The sequence below is a fragment of the Belonocnema kinseyi genome, chromosome 1 (genome assembly GCF_010883055.1).
Source record: "Belonocnema kinseyi isolate 2016_QV_RU_SX_M_011 chromosome 1, B_treatae_v1, whole genome shotgun sequence".
Taxonomy (NCBI): domain Eukaryota; kingdom Metazoa; phylum Arthropoda; class Insecta; order Hymenoptera; family Cynipidae; genus Belonocnema; species Belonocnema kinseyi.
The window spans coordinates 20,573,779-20,589,304 of NC_046657.1; the positions used below are offsets into that span (position 1 = coordinate 20,573,779).

At 32.7% G+C, this 15,526-nt stretch overlaps 1 protein-coding gene across 1 annotated transcript in view; it reads left to right on the forward strand.

Moving 5' to 3' along the window:
• The window catches only part of LOC117169850, a 33,125-nt gene extending 23,656 nt beyond the window's left edge, over window positions 1-9,469 (forward strand). Inside the window, exons 2-4 of the mRNA XM_033356360.1 lie at window positions 3,372-3,538; window positions 6,283-7,042; window positions 9,088-9,469. Of these exons, the coding sequence (XP_033212251.1) occupies window positions 3,372-3,538; window positions 6,283-7,042; window positions 9,088-9,417 (1,257 nt within the window). The 3' untranslated portion in view covers window positions 9,418-9,469. The remainder of the gene's footprint in view (window positions 1-3,371; window positions 3,539-6,282; window positions 7,043-9,087) is intronic.
• The last annotated feature ends 6,057 nt before the right edge of the window (window positions 9,470-15,526 follow it).

Sequence of the window (15,526 nt, forward strand, 5' to 3'; positions counted from 1 at the left end):
CTGAGGTCGGATTCGGATTCAGCGCAGCAAAAACCTTCGGGTATACTAGGTCTGGTCTCTGGTTCCGGACCTTTGTCAAATTTTGTCGGCCTGTGTTATTTGGATTATCTTAATTGCGTCAAATTATTATCTAGATCACAACTGGATTACTCTAGATAATCCTGGATTAAAACTAGGTTACTCCAGGTTAAAGGTGGATTACTCCGATCATGTGTGGATTATTTCGTATTACAAGTTTATGCGGCTGGATTATAAGTATATTTCTTCGGAATACTGGGATTATACAGCTCCCAAAAAGTGTCATAATTTATATAAACGAAAAAAACGAATTTTAAAACGGAAAAGACGAATTTTCAACAAGTAAAGGTTTTGTTCTCAAGCAAAAAATGAAAATTTATATAAATTGTTGAACCTTAAAGCCAAAAGGCGAATTTTCTTTACAAAAATTGAATCTTCAAACAAAAAATAGGACTTTTCAGTAAACAATTCATTTTTCATGAAAGTGAAAAAAAAGATAAATCTAATAATCGAAAAGTTACATTTTCAGTTAACTTTAGTGGTTTAACTTTTACCCAAGTAGTTGAAGTTTACATTTAAGAAAATTAATTTCAAACAAAATAATTAAACTTTTAACACGCTTTCTTGACAAACTATTCAACCAAATCTTTCAAACAAAATAATTTGAATTCTGTTAAGAGAGATTTCAGTTGACTTTTCAAGATCAAAATATCAATGTTTGAACAAGAAATAAGTTTCTGCGTAAAAATTAAATTTTAAATCCAAAAAGTCGAATTTTTAACCAAAAAGGATCACTTTTTAACAAAATTGTGTAATTCTCTACCAAATAGTCATACATTCATAAAAAAATTAAATTTCTCTTAAAACAGATGAATTTTTATTTAAAACAAAAAGAAACTACTTTTTAAAGAAAATAGTTGAATTTTCATCCAAAAAACATTCCAGTTAATTTTGCAAAATCAAAATATGAATTTTCAACCAAAAATAATTTTCTACCAAAGGAATTAAATTTCCAATAAAAAAGACGATATTTTTTAACTAAAAAGGATAAATTTAAAGAAAAATAGTTTAATTTTTAACGAAGCAGCTGAATTTTTATTCGAGATAGATACAGATTAATTTTTTAGTTTAAAAAAAAATCTTTTTTATGATTGTGGAATTTTCATCCAGAAAGGAATTTAGTCCTCTTTTCAATACTAAAATATTACAATTAAACAAGTAATTTTTCTACGAAAGAATGTCTCGGCCCCCTGCCCCCTTTCGGTGTTACTTAATTTAAGTATAGTCCCTTAATTAATTACATTAATTGAATTACATGGATTACAAGATTACATGGATTATCTGAAATATTTCAAATTATTTGGATTGCAAGTGGCTAACTCTGGATAACAGTGGATTAGTGTGGATTACTCGAGATTGTAATTGGATTACTCCGAATTACAAGAGGATTAATTCAGATTACAATTTTATTACCCCGGAATACTGGGATAGCTGCAAATCTACAGAATTACTACGAATTAGTATATAAATTGCAAGGGGATTACTCTGATTTACAAGTGGATTACCTCGCATTACTTGTGGATAACCCCTGATTAAAAGTTGATTACTTCGTATTACCAGTGGATGAATTCTGATTACAAAAGGATTACTCCGGAATTCTAGAATTAGTCCAATGAATTACTTCGCATTGAAGTGAATTACCTTGGATTGTAAGTGGATTACTCTGACATACTGGGATTGGTGCGAATAACCTGATTTACTCTGAATTATCAACCTGAATTACGAGTGGATTATTTGACAATACCTTGCATTAGAAGTGGATTATTCCAGAATATAAATTAATTACTACAGGCTAAAATGGAGTCACTCTGGGTTACAGATGTATCACTCTGAATTACAATCGGATTACTCAAAATTACAAGTTGATTACTTGTATTAAAAGCGGATTACAAGTGGATTACACAGAAGTGAAAGTGGATGACTCTGTCTTACAAGTGTGTTTGATCAATCATTTGACTTTTTTATTAAAAATTCGTCTTTTTGGTAGAACTCAACCTTTTTGAAATGAAATAAAAAAATATCTTTTTTTAAAATAACTTTTTGGTCTTAAATTCAACTGTTTTGTTATAAAGTCGTATTTTTTATTTAATTCAACTGTTTTTAAATTTAAATTTAAATCTTTTTTGTTGAAATATCTACTATTACATTATTTGTTGAGAATTCATCTCTTTTACTCAATTTTAACTCTTTTTGAATTAAAATTAAAATATTCTTTTTTTTTAATTCAAATATTTGGTTAAAAATGTATCTTTTTGATTTTAAATATTTAACTATTCGGCTACAAATTTAACGACTATATTGTAAATTTGATTAAAAATTCAATTATTTAGTTATTAATTAACTTCTTGGTCGAAAATTCAACTATTTTGTTGAAAATCCGTCTTTTTTGGTTCAATCCAACTGTTTTTTAATTAAAATATTCAAATCTCTTTTAGTTCAAAATTCAACTAATTGATTAAAAATGTATATATTTTAGTTTAAATATACTCTTATGTGGGTTACAATTTAACTATTCTGTTGACAATATTATTATTTTATTCGAAAGTATACTATTTAGTTAAAAAATGAATTTTTGGTCCAAAATCTGTATTTTGTGCAGAGTACCAGTATTGTACTGGTATATTCTAACGGGCAGTTATACCAAAATTGGCAGTTCTAACAAAAAATGGGAATTTCTAAAAGGTTCCTTAAGGTCGGGCAGTTTTAAAAAATCCTTAGAATATACCCTGATTTTCTGATTGAAATTTAACTGTTTTGTTAAAAAATCTTCTTTTTGTTTAAATTAAACAATTTTTTAATTAAAGCTAAAATCATTTTAGTTGGAATGTCAACTATAACATTAATCGGAGAGAGTATTCATCTTTTTTATTTATTTGAACTCTTTTTTAATTTCAAATTTAACTATTTAGTTAATAATTCACTTCTTGAGAGAAAATTCATACTTTCTAGCTGAAAATTCAACTGTTTTGTTGAAAATTTGTCTTTTTGTTTGGATTTAACTGTGTTTGAATTAAAATAAAATTATTTTTTATTTGAACTCTTTTTTAATAATAATTAAAGTCTTCTTTGCTTGAAATATTAACTGTTAAGTATTTGTTGAGAATTCAACTTTTTTGGTTCATTTGAACTCTTTTTCGAAGCTTAGTAATTGACCTGCAGTCGAAAGACCTGGGTTTCAGTCCCAGCATAGGCGTGATTTTTTCTAAAGTTTTTTTCAGGTTTTATTATTCTAAGTACTATTTACTTTCAATTTTTACACAGAAATAACTAAACATGCGTTTTTAATTTTTCAGTTATTGATTTGTGCTGCTGGCTGCGCCTTGGCACAATTTTCCGACGAGAATGTACCACACAGAGGAACAAATGCACCGAGGCGATTTAAACCACAAACTCCTCGTATCACACCCACAGCACAATCAGTTTTTGTCAATCAGAGATTCAGAAGGCCAATACCCCTAAAGTAAGTGGTGAAATTCTTCATATTTAGAGACAAAAAACCCTCTTGAATATTGCAAATTTTTCTTTATTTTTAAATTCCAATTGTTTACCAATACTCTAAGAAGGAGAAAATTTTTAAGTGGGCGTGGAGTTGACACTGGTTGGATCTGGTGAAGCAAGGAAGGGCGGATCGCGAGTATATGGGGGTAGTCTGGGCGTTGCTAGTGGCCACGCCCAGAAAGAGACGTGGCCTTTGTATATCCTTTTTTTATTAGAAAATCATTTTTATATTGCAGACTTCCCACTCTGTTTCCTATACCACTTTTTTTTAAAGAAATCTTGTTCACCCAGTTTTCAATTAAAATTTTAATCTTTTTTGCTTAAAAATTCAACTATTTAGTTGAAAATTTAACTACTTTTTTAAGTAATCTTTGTTGGTCGTTAAGTCGACTATTTGAGTAGAAATTTAATCTTTTTTGGTCTTTTTGGTTGAAGATCTATTTGGTTGAAAATTTAGCTTTTAGTTGATGTTTCAACTATTTTCTTAAAATTCATCTTGTTTGGTTGAGTTCAATTGTTTTTTAAAAAGTTTTTCATTTAAAATTAAAATATTTTTTAGTAGAAATATCAACTATTACAAGTTTCGTTGAGAATTTACCTTTTTCGTTGAATTCAACTACTCAGTTGTAAAATCAACCATTTAGTAAAAAATCAAACTATTGATTTGAAAATTTAAACATTTGATAGACAATTAATTTTTTTGTTAGAAGCTCATCTTTTTAATTGAAAATTTAACTATTTTGTTAGAATCCATATTTTTGGTTGAAAATGCAACCACACAGCTGAAAGGTAAACTATCTTATTAAAAATTAATTTTTATGAGTTTCACCTCTTGGTTAGAAACCTCTTTGGTTAGAAATTTAATTATTAATGATTTTCGAAAATTTAACTATTTGTTAGAAAATTAAACTGTTTGGTTAAAAATTCATCTTTTTCGTTGAAATTTTATCTTTTTGGCTCAAAATTAAACTATTTAGGTAGAAAATTTAGCTTTTTTTAGAAATTAAACTATTTCTTTATTAAAAGTTGAACCATTTTAAAGATTCACCTCGTTGTTTTGAAAAATTATTTTGTAGCGAATTTGTCTTTTTGTCTTGAAAACTCAATAATTTGATAGAAAATTGAAGTATTTATTTCAAAATTTATCTATTTAGTAGAAAATTAACTTTTGGGTTGAAAAATAATCTATTTGGTAGAAAATTAACTTTTTCGTTGAAAATTGATCTATTTGGTAGAAAATTAACATTTTAGTTAAAATTTAACTACTTGGTTAAAATTTTATCTTTTTGTTTAAAAATTCTTTTTGGTTGAAAACCCTAGTTGCAAGTTGAACCATTTTATTAAAATTCATTTTTTTTTAAATCACTTCTTTGTTTAGAAATTAAACTATTGCTTTGAATCTTTTTTTTTGTCTTTAAAATTCATTTTTTAAACTGTAAACTTAACTATTGCATTTTTTGTTAACAAGTTTTTTAATTGAAAATTTTAGGTTAACAATTCAACTATTTGGCTAAAAATTGAATTATTTTTTGTTGTGAATGCAACTCTTTGATTAAAAATTCGTCTTTTTGAATTGAGAATTCATATCTTTTGGTAGAAAATCTTTCTTGCTTGAAAAAAGAACTATTTTATTCGAAGTTGCAATATCATGAAATCTTAGAAATTTCAAGCATGTCATATTGAATTTAATGTATAGTAAATCCATCAATTTTATTTTTGGAAATCAACCCCCTATTATTTCCCTATTTTTGTGAAAAATCACCATATTTGCAATATAGGGAGAAAGTGTGTGAAGCTTATAGGGGATTGGGTGGAGCTAAGTCAATCGTAAAGAAGTTGGTGAAACCAAACCAATAGTGGGAAAGTAGATGCAGGAAAGTCATTAGTGGGGAAGTAGGTGGAGCTTAATCAACATTGGGGAAAGTGGGTGCAACAAACTCAATAGTGGGAAAGGGGGTTGAGCCAAATCAATAGTGGGAAAGTGGGTAGATCAAAGTCAACAGTGGGGAAGTGGGTGGATCTAAATCAATAGTGGGAAAATAGATATAGCTAAATAAATATTAGGAAAAAGGATGGAGCAAAGTCAATAGTGTGGAAGTGCGTGGAGCCAAATCAACAATAAGGGAAGTTTGTGTAGCAAAGTCAATAGTGAGGAAGTGGGTGCAGCTGAATCAACAGTGGGAAAATAACTGGAGACAAATCAATAGTGGGAAAGTGGGTAGAGCACTGTCAAGACTGGACAAGTGGGTGGAACAAAGTCAATAGAGTGCAAGTGGGTGGAGCGAAGAGAATAGTGGAGGAGTAGGTAGAACTAAATCAATAGCAAAGAACTAGGTGGAGCCTAGTGATTAGTGGGAAAGTGGGTGGAACCAAGTCAGTAGTGGGAAAGGGGTTGGAGCAAAGCTAAAACTGGAGAAGTGGGTTGAGCCAAATTGACATTGAAGGAAGTGGGTGGAGCAAAGTCAATAACGGGAAAGTGAGTGGAGCTAAATCAATACTGGGAAAATAGGTGAAGCCAAATAGATAGTGAGAAAGTGGGTGGAGTAAAGCCGATAGAAGGGAAGTGGATGGAATTAAATACATAGTGTGGAAGTGTTTAGAATCAAGTAAGCAGTGGGTAAATGAGTGGAGCGAAGTCAATAGTAGAAAAGTGGATGGAGCTGATTCTACATTAGAAAAGTGAAACTCGTCTCTATTTTTTTCAAGGTCACGTCCAACGACGTCATCAGAAATCACCTCAGACGTTTCACTCTTCACTCCAGGTGGAGGAGGACGGGGACTTCGGCCTCAAGCCCTATCCAAAGCCGTCACTAGTGACAGTGAAGAAGTTCAGTCGCAACAAAATTCCAACTCGGAAATAAAACCAGTTAGTGAAGACAACGAAAGGGAGGAAGATCTCGTGGAAGTGATATCGAACTTGGGAGCAGTCTCAAGCTTCCCTTCCACCTCCAGTAATCTCGTGACGCCTGCGCCACAGCCATCCCCGGTCCAATACCGCCCCCTTCCAGCAATTTCTGTAACAAGGCCCACTCCCACTCAGGAACAAAATATCGCCCCGGTTCAGTATCGTCCACACAAACAAAAGCCGCAAAAGGCGACTGAGGACATTCCGGAGGGTCGATCTGCATTCGAACATACTTCAGTTCCATATAGACCCAAGCAGCTGAAGCAACAGAAATTGACTGAAGAGGTTCCAGAGGCTCGATCATCTCATGATCACTCTTCAGTTCAGTTCAGGTTTAAGCCACAGAAGTCCCAGAAGGTGGCGGAAGACGTTCCGGAGAGTCGATCTGCGTTCGATCAGACTGCTATTCAGTACAGGTCTAAACCGGTGAAACAGCAAAAGTATGTTGATGATGCACCGGAAAATAGACCAAACCAGAGAACAAGGCCTCAGATTCCTGTTCAGAAACAAACGGCTGAGACTGATTATTACACTTCCAGGTTAAAGAAACCTGTGGCGCAGGTATTTACTTTGATTTTTTTAGCGGTTTTGTAACTTATATAGCGGTTTTGTAACTTATATAACGGTTATATAACTGTAATGTAGCACTTCTATAATAATAGTATAACTTTTATGGAACCGTTATATAGCAGTGATGTAACATTTGTTATTGCAATTATTTAACGTTTTTGTAACAGTGATGTAATAACCATATAAAAAATATGTTACTTTTGCTTAGCTGTTATTTATTACTTATTAAATGATATAATAATTAAAAAACAATTATGTATCTTTTATGTAACATTTCATTTAAATTATGTAACTTCTGTGTAACAGTTATATAACACTTATGTTACTTTTATTGAACAGTTACATAACAATTATGTGACTTTTATTAAAGAGTTGCAACACAGTTTTTCAGCAGTCACATAAAAATGACGTAACATTCATTATAGCAAATATGTAAATTTTGTGTAACTTTTATATTCTAATAATGTAACAACTATGTAAAAGTTGTATAACAAGTATATAACTTTGATGTAATATTTATATACAAATTATATATCTTATATACAAGAGTTGTATAAAAATGATGTAACTTTTGTGTTACAATTATATAACAATTATGTTTCTTTTATGCAACAGTTGTATAACAATTATATAACTTTTATATAACAGTTGTCAACCCGTTTTTAACAGATATATAACAATAATGTAACAGTTATTGCAGAAATATTGATTTTTGTCTATTTTGTTACATTCAGATGACAATTAAGTACCTTTTATGTAATAATTATATAACAATTATGTAACTTTTGTTTTATTACATTATTACGTTGAATCATTATATTACAGTATTACATTTTTCAAGGAATCTGTATTATCAGCAGAGAAGAACAGAAACTCTTAAGGTCTTTTCAGACTAGATAGGGCTATGAATTTAACATTTTTAAGATTAAATTTGTTCTGAAAAAAAATCTTCTGCTTCGATCCACTGGGAATCGAACCACAGAACTTCCAAGACAACAAATCCAGAAAAAAATTTATTTATAAACTTTTTTAATTAATAGCCCCATCGAGTCTGAAAAGACGTCAGAATTTCTGTTATTCTCATATGATAATACAAGTTCCTTGAAAAACTTGAATGCGTAACATCTGGAAAAATAATACGTGTATTTCCGAAAAAGGATTCTTCTTTCGATTGTTATGCAATAACGTGACTCTTATGTATTAGTTATATAACAGTTATGTAGCGATTGTGTGACTTCTATCTACTTAACATTTATGCAATCTTAATTTAAAAATCATGAAAAATCTAGTTTTTTAAACAGTTAAGTAACGATTATGTAACTATTATTACCATAACATATATGCAACATTAATCTAACAATTATGTAACAATTATGCATTAATGATGTAACAATGTAAGTCGGTACATAACGATTTTGTAACAGGGCTATAATGTGTCAATGATGTGACATTATATAACGGTATCTAACGGCTTTTGGCAGGTATGTAATAGTTGTGTAACTTATATAACAGTTATATAATTATTTGTACCTTTTATATAACAATTATGAAACAGTTATATAAGAGTTCTTTAATTTTTATATAACAATTACTTGAGCTTATCTAACCGTTCCTTAACGATTAAGTGACTATTATATACATATAACATTAATGCAACTTTCATGAAGCAATATTGTGACTATATGGCGGTATATAGCAGTCATATTACAGGCCTGCAATACTTATATTAGTTTTATATTACAGTTATGTGAGTTTATGTACCAGTTATATAACGATTATGTATTTATTATTTACATAACGTTAATTCAATTTTAATATACCATTGATGTAAGAATTATGTAACACTCATGCAACAATGATGTAAGAATATATGACGGTATATAACTCGTATGTAACTAATCTATAACAGTTATTTAACTTATATAACAGTTATATAACCATTTTGTAAATTTTATAACATAACTATATAACAATTAAGTAATATTATGGTAATCGTTATATGACATTTTGTATACCTGGTTTTTCTTCTATTTCAGGTGATCAGACGTTATCGGGAGGAAACAGATGATGGTTCCATTGTCTGGGGATTCGAGAATGACGATGGATCTTACAAAGAGGAAGTTATCGGAATCGACTGCATAACTCGAGGAAAGTACGGATACGTCGATCCTGATGGTCTTCGTCGCGAGTACACGTACGAGACTGGTAATAAATGTGAAGAAGAGGAACAGCAACAAGATGACATCTTGAATACTTTTGTAGACTACCAAGAAAACAAACTTGTTCTCCCTAGTGGAAAAACCATTGATTTGTCCACTATGGGCAAAAAGCAACTGCGCAGACCTCAGTTCAATTACAGAAATTGAAATTTCTTTGCTCACATTTGTTTTATCTAGCTAGGATCTTTTTGTAAAAAAATATATATATATTTCTATGGTACGATTCTTGATCAAATTTCATTCGCAGTTTTTGTATAATTTTGATAACTTTTATATTGTTTTGTATTTCGCTAAAAAAATAATTTAATTTTAGAATTTTTTTATCATTCCTAGTATAGTACAGATACTCTCATCAATGCCATTGTTCATTTTTGCGGTGTTCATTAAGTCATCAGTGCGATATCATTTTAAAAAAAACAAGAATTTTTGTGATAAAGGTGGATCAATGATAATTGGAGAGCACCGAGGCACATCTTCATCAATCATTCTCATTAACATGCATTTAAAATTATTCGTCTTTCTTTATGTGTAAATTATAAGTAATAAATTATAGTTGTCCTAAACAGATGTTTCACTAATTTCTAAAAATCTATCCCTGGCGGACCAAAGGAACCGAAAGGAGCTTCTACAAAGTACTCTTAAGGCGCTTCCTCAGGCTTGAAAATTAGACCATGTATTACTCTAACCCGAGAGATTTTTTCGAAAAATGGACAGGTTCTTGTTTTATTCCAATTAATCGAAAACTTATGCATTTTTTGCGCCTGGGAAGTAGCAATCAAATGTTAAAGTCTGTTGGAATCGTTCTATGATAGATCGATTTCAACGGACTTTAAAATTTGATTGCATTTGATCGACGGTTGATTTGATTTTGTTCAATTTTTGGTTTGTATTATTGGCTATTATTATTCATGTACTTATTTCAGAAAGTGAAGTGAACATAAACTAAAGATTTGGGCGAGAAGGAGGGGGGGGGCGTTGTTGTAAACAATAGCTCTTACTACGTCCCCTAGATGGCGCTGGTCTTGCATTTTGCCACAATATACAAGTACCCTCTCGAAATACATGGGAGAGGGCACACCGTGTTCGTTTGGGCTTTTTGTCACTGACCCTGGCAAAATGGACCCTTCGCAAACTAGGACGCGCACGCTAAGAGACATTGAGGGTACAGAAAACGTTCACTGTCCGACACAGCTTCCGTTAGTTCAGTTTTTAAATAGGGTTACGGGGTACCGAGGGAGCAATGGCCACATAAGTTATCGCCATACTGCTCAGTAGGATTGCAATGAGTAGGAAGAACGGGAAACAAAGCTTTACAAATAGATTCAATGCTTTAAAGAGAATTTATTATAATGAAAAGGAGGTTTTTCTAGTGCCAATCATATCCAAAACTACGAATATTGCCGACGTTTCGTAAACATTGCAGCTCACTTATTCAGGGCTGAACTGCACTTACTTCTTAGACTCACTCTACAGGTTAGCTCTGAAGAACTGAACTGCAATGTTCACAAAACGTCAGCATACAGAAAAAACTGGGGGTTCACTAAAGTTGCGGCTCAATTAAAAGTTGTTGTCATTTAGAACTTGAGCTCCAATGGAGACCTGTAGAGAGTCGAAATGCTTTCCTTAGAGCTTTCCTTACCCAGATAACAAAATGTGAGCAATATGCGACGCATTACGCACACACGCCGCAGCGATCAACACGCACAGAATGAACTCACCCGCTCAGACATATGTACCATCGGTTGAGTCGCATCCCAGTAGGCACAAAGTTTGGCGAGGTCTTTACGACATCGTTACGACAAATTTACGACAACTTTACGACATCCTATGTCCATGTCCCTCGCATGTCATGAGTCATTAAGTGATACGCATATTGCTCGCATATCGTGATTATTTATGCTAAAAAAATAATGAATTATATAATATTATTAAACGTCCTAAATAAAAATGGCCACTGTTTCGATCCTAGATAAAGGTCACTATCATGTAGAAAATATCCGTTATCGACAAAACCTTCAAAGTGATCCCTTTTAATTATTTTGGACGTACAAATATTCTTTATTTCTTTAGTAAAAAAGGGGGAAATAAATATATTTTATAAAATGTTTATTCTCAAAAAGTCATCACAATGTTCTTAAATTTGAACAAAAAGTTTTTCAAGAATGCCTACGTCAGGAACGAAGGTACAAATATAGCATTTAGAATTTTTTTCTATGAAACTATCAACTGTTACGCTCTAAAACACACAGTTAGGTTTTTAAAAAGGAAGACGATCAGAATTACCCTAATCGTCTGATTTATTCCGTTTCATTATACAGGAGTAGCGTACACGGTAAAAGATAGATCTGCTCGAGCGGCGAGCGGTGTCGGCTTATATATGCTATAGGTAGGGGTAGGGGTATCAAGATAGGCATGCGTAACAACATTTTCTTTAAATTAATTTTAGTCCCTTAAAATTTAACCCTGCTATGTTTAAGTATAGAGCAATCCCAAAGCTAGTGCTATATATCCTGCATACTGTAAGTATTCTAGGCTAGTTTCTTTCCAAGTACGGAGGCGTCTATCTTTGGCTATATTGGAGAGAATATTTTCTGCGTCATCCAAGCTAATTCGTGTTTGGCGAAGTTCGTTATTATTAATTTGCTTGGGCAGTTGTAATAATTTTGTTTTTAAGTGACTGACGTCGTTAACATTAAAATTTGCATCGTAAGTTACATTAAAACAAGTTTGTGTATCTGAATTTGTCTCTGTATCTTATCTCTGTATCTGAATTTAATTCCAATATATCGTGGTCGTTGTATAATTTACAGTTACTACCGGTTATTATGGTGGCTACATCGATCGCTAATGTTTCCAAATCGCTTTCACATAATATATCCAAATTGAATTTTTTCGTAGGTATTACAATATATCCGGTTTGTAAGGGTATAAAGGTTTCAGTATGTAGCAGGTATGGAAAGTGGTTACATCTAGTGTTTTCCTTATGATTTAGTATACTGGCTTCGCAAGTATCGGTGTCGTACAACATAATATTTGGTTGGTTTCTTCTGCAAATTCTATATTTGTCGATCTCTTTACAACGTTGTATCGTTTGTAGGTCCGTCGGGATATACGAGTCTTTGTATTTGATTATATAGTCATGGTTAGGGATTAGGGACATGTGGATTTTGTGAATTTCTTCTGGAATCGGAATAATATTGTTTGGAAGGATCCTTCAACTTTTTCTAGGACAGGTATTTGTATGATATAGGTAAATAGTCCTTTGATAATACCTACTTTTATTTCGCTAATGTCGAGCAAATGTTGATAATTCTCTTCGTCATTATCAAAGTGGTATCTTATCTTATGAGAATATTCAAAATCTTATATAGCTTGTTTCAAGATTGCTGGTGTTAGGATCTGAGGATGAGGGATGCCGTGTTTACCATCTGCTATCGCGTCTATAGTTGTGTTCATGTCTTCGGTTGTTTCGTCGATCATTATTGCGGCTGTGAATAATTTGGAATTTATACAACTATCCCGTGCATTCCTGTTAACATTGTTAGCCATATCCCTGGCCAAATCTTTTTCTTCTTTAGGCACTCTGGCATTAGTAGATGATGAGTCTAAGATCAATTTAAGGATCTTGGTGTGGTTTGTCATTACTTCGGCTAATTGTTTATTATCGCTATATATTTTGTCGAATTCATTGTTAATTTCAGTTAAATCAGAGTTAGATAATGTTCCGAATAGCGTTTTTGATATATGTTTATGAGTCCCCTTTTAGTTCTTTGTTTAGCGAAAAGCTTTTTTTAATATGTTTTCCTTTTGTAATAGATGGTTGAAACGATTTTCTAAGAGTTTAATTTCTTGTTGTGGCGTTCACTTCCTATTGCATGCTGTTTCAATTAAACTGATGGTTTTACTGATAGTAGCGATTCTGCTTGTGGTCGAAGTCATATTTATTCCAATTATGAGTTTCCAAGTATCATGGTACATGTGTATCCTCGCAATTTCTTCTATGAATAAGTTTCCTTGAATTAGTTTTGCAGTAAAATTAGTTGTCTTCGTCGTGACTAGTGCCAGGAGTAGGATCAGGGTCCTCATCTAACACAAAAGGCATTGTATTATCAAGATGGACTCTGACTAATTTGTTGCCGATTTTAATTTCAAGATTATTGTTGTCTAATACTTTCACGATTTTATACGGACCTTTCCAGCTAGGGTCTAATTTGTTTCGTTTGCTGTTGTTTAATAATTTAATCATTTGCCCCTGTTTGTATATTGGATTTTTTCGAACTATGTTACTGTCTATCCTCTTTTGTGTCTTTTCAGTCTCAATTTCTTATGTCTTATGCCTTATGTTCTCCGAGATGACCTTTGTGAGCTTCTTCCATTATGGATTTTCGTTTTTCTTTAGTGAGTTCTCTAATGTTATTAAACATAGATGAAAGTTTTCTTCTGCATACATCGTTGAGATGTATTCTATCATTGTTCGTATAGTTTCTTTCTCCAAAGAGGTTATTAATGGGTCGTTTATGGCTATCCGCAAGATCGTATATTCTTTGTCTCGTAATTTTGTTGATATTTATATTAATTGTGATAGCCATTCTTTTTTTTATATGGGCCTAGTTTGTCTTTATTTATCTCTTTCGAAAGTTTGCCTGTCGCGTTTGATTTAACTTTAATTTTGCCTGAGTCTTTTGGATCGTTTTTCCAATTAGTGTATTTTTCGTATATAGTGTTAATTGTTCGTCAGTAATGCCTGCGTCCTTTATGCAATCGTCGAGATTTAATGGAAAAAGACGTGATAAACAATCAGCAACTTTATTCTCTTTACCCTTGACGTATTCTATTTCATATTTATATTCCTCCATGCGTAGTCTCCACCGTAGGAGTCTCGAACTTGGATCCTTGACGTTGTGTAACCATACTAACGCTTTGTGGTCCGTTTGTATTTTGAAGGTTTTGCCGAGAAGGTATTGGCGTAGCCTTTTCATGATCCAAACTATCGCTAACAGTTCCTTTACTGAAGTAGTATAGTTTTCTTCAGCTTTGTTTAACGTGCGGGAAATGAAAAGACAGGGGTGACCATTTTGAGAGAGTACAGCGCCCAAGCCATGATTGGAGGCATCAGTGTTTAGAGTAAACTGTTCCTCAAAGTTTGGGAATCTTAACACAGGAGCTGTTGTCAAAGCATGACGCAAATCATAGAATGCTTTCTCACAGTCTGGTGTCCAGTCGAAAATCATTTCCTTCTGAGTTAAACGAGTTAAAGGTCTTGCAATACTGGAAATTTTTTAAATAAATTTGCGATAGTATCCTGCAAGGCCTAAGAAGCTTTGTACGTCCTTTACTGTTTTCAAGTTCTTGAAATTTTTAATTGCCTCAATCTTTGCGGGGTTAGGTTTCACTCCATCGGCTGTAATTAGGTGACCTAAGTATTCCAATTCGGGCTTTTAGTACTCGCATTTTGTGGGCTCTAGTCGGAGTCCTAACTCTTTGTAATACTAGTTGTAAATTTCTGTTGTGCTATTCGAGTGTGTTACCAAATATGACGATATCGTCGATATATGCAAAGCAGCTCTTCCCGACCAGTCCTCTGAAAGCGTTATCCATTAAGCGTTGGAATGTAGCGGGGGCGTTCTTTAAACCGAAAGGCCTTCTATTATATTCGGAGTGTCCTTGAGTAGTTGAGACTGCTGTATACTTTTTACTTCCTTCCTCCATAGGAATTTGGTGAAAGCCAGCACTCATGTCGCATACTGAGAAGGGTCTGGCTTTACCGAGTTGGTCTAATAAATCATCTATCAAAGAAAGTGGGTAGGCTTCTTGATCGGTTTCTTTGTTAATTTGTCAATAGTCAATGACCATTCGAAGTTTATTCCCTTTTTTAGGTACAACCCAGAGTGGTGAATTGAAAGGAGATTGCGAATGCCTAATAATCCCTTTCTTCAATAATTCCTGTGTTTCTTCTAAAGAGAACTCGTGATGTTTTTGTGGTAGTTTGTGTGAACGTAAATTAATAGTCTTGCCTCAGTTTAATATGATCTCATGCTCCGTTAGATTGGTGCATGGAAGGGGCTCGTGGGGCAGTGAAAAGACTTCCTGGTAAATCGCCATCAGTTTCATGATATCATCCTTCACATGTGGTTCGAGATGACTAAGGTTCGTATTTCTCAGTACTTCGGTTACTCGCTGATAGTTTCCGTTTGACACATTGTGTGCGTCGCTTGTTTCTGTGGAATTTGGAACTGATCGTGAAGTCATTAGCTTA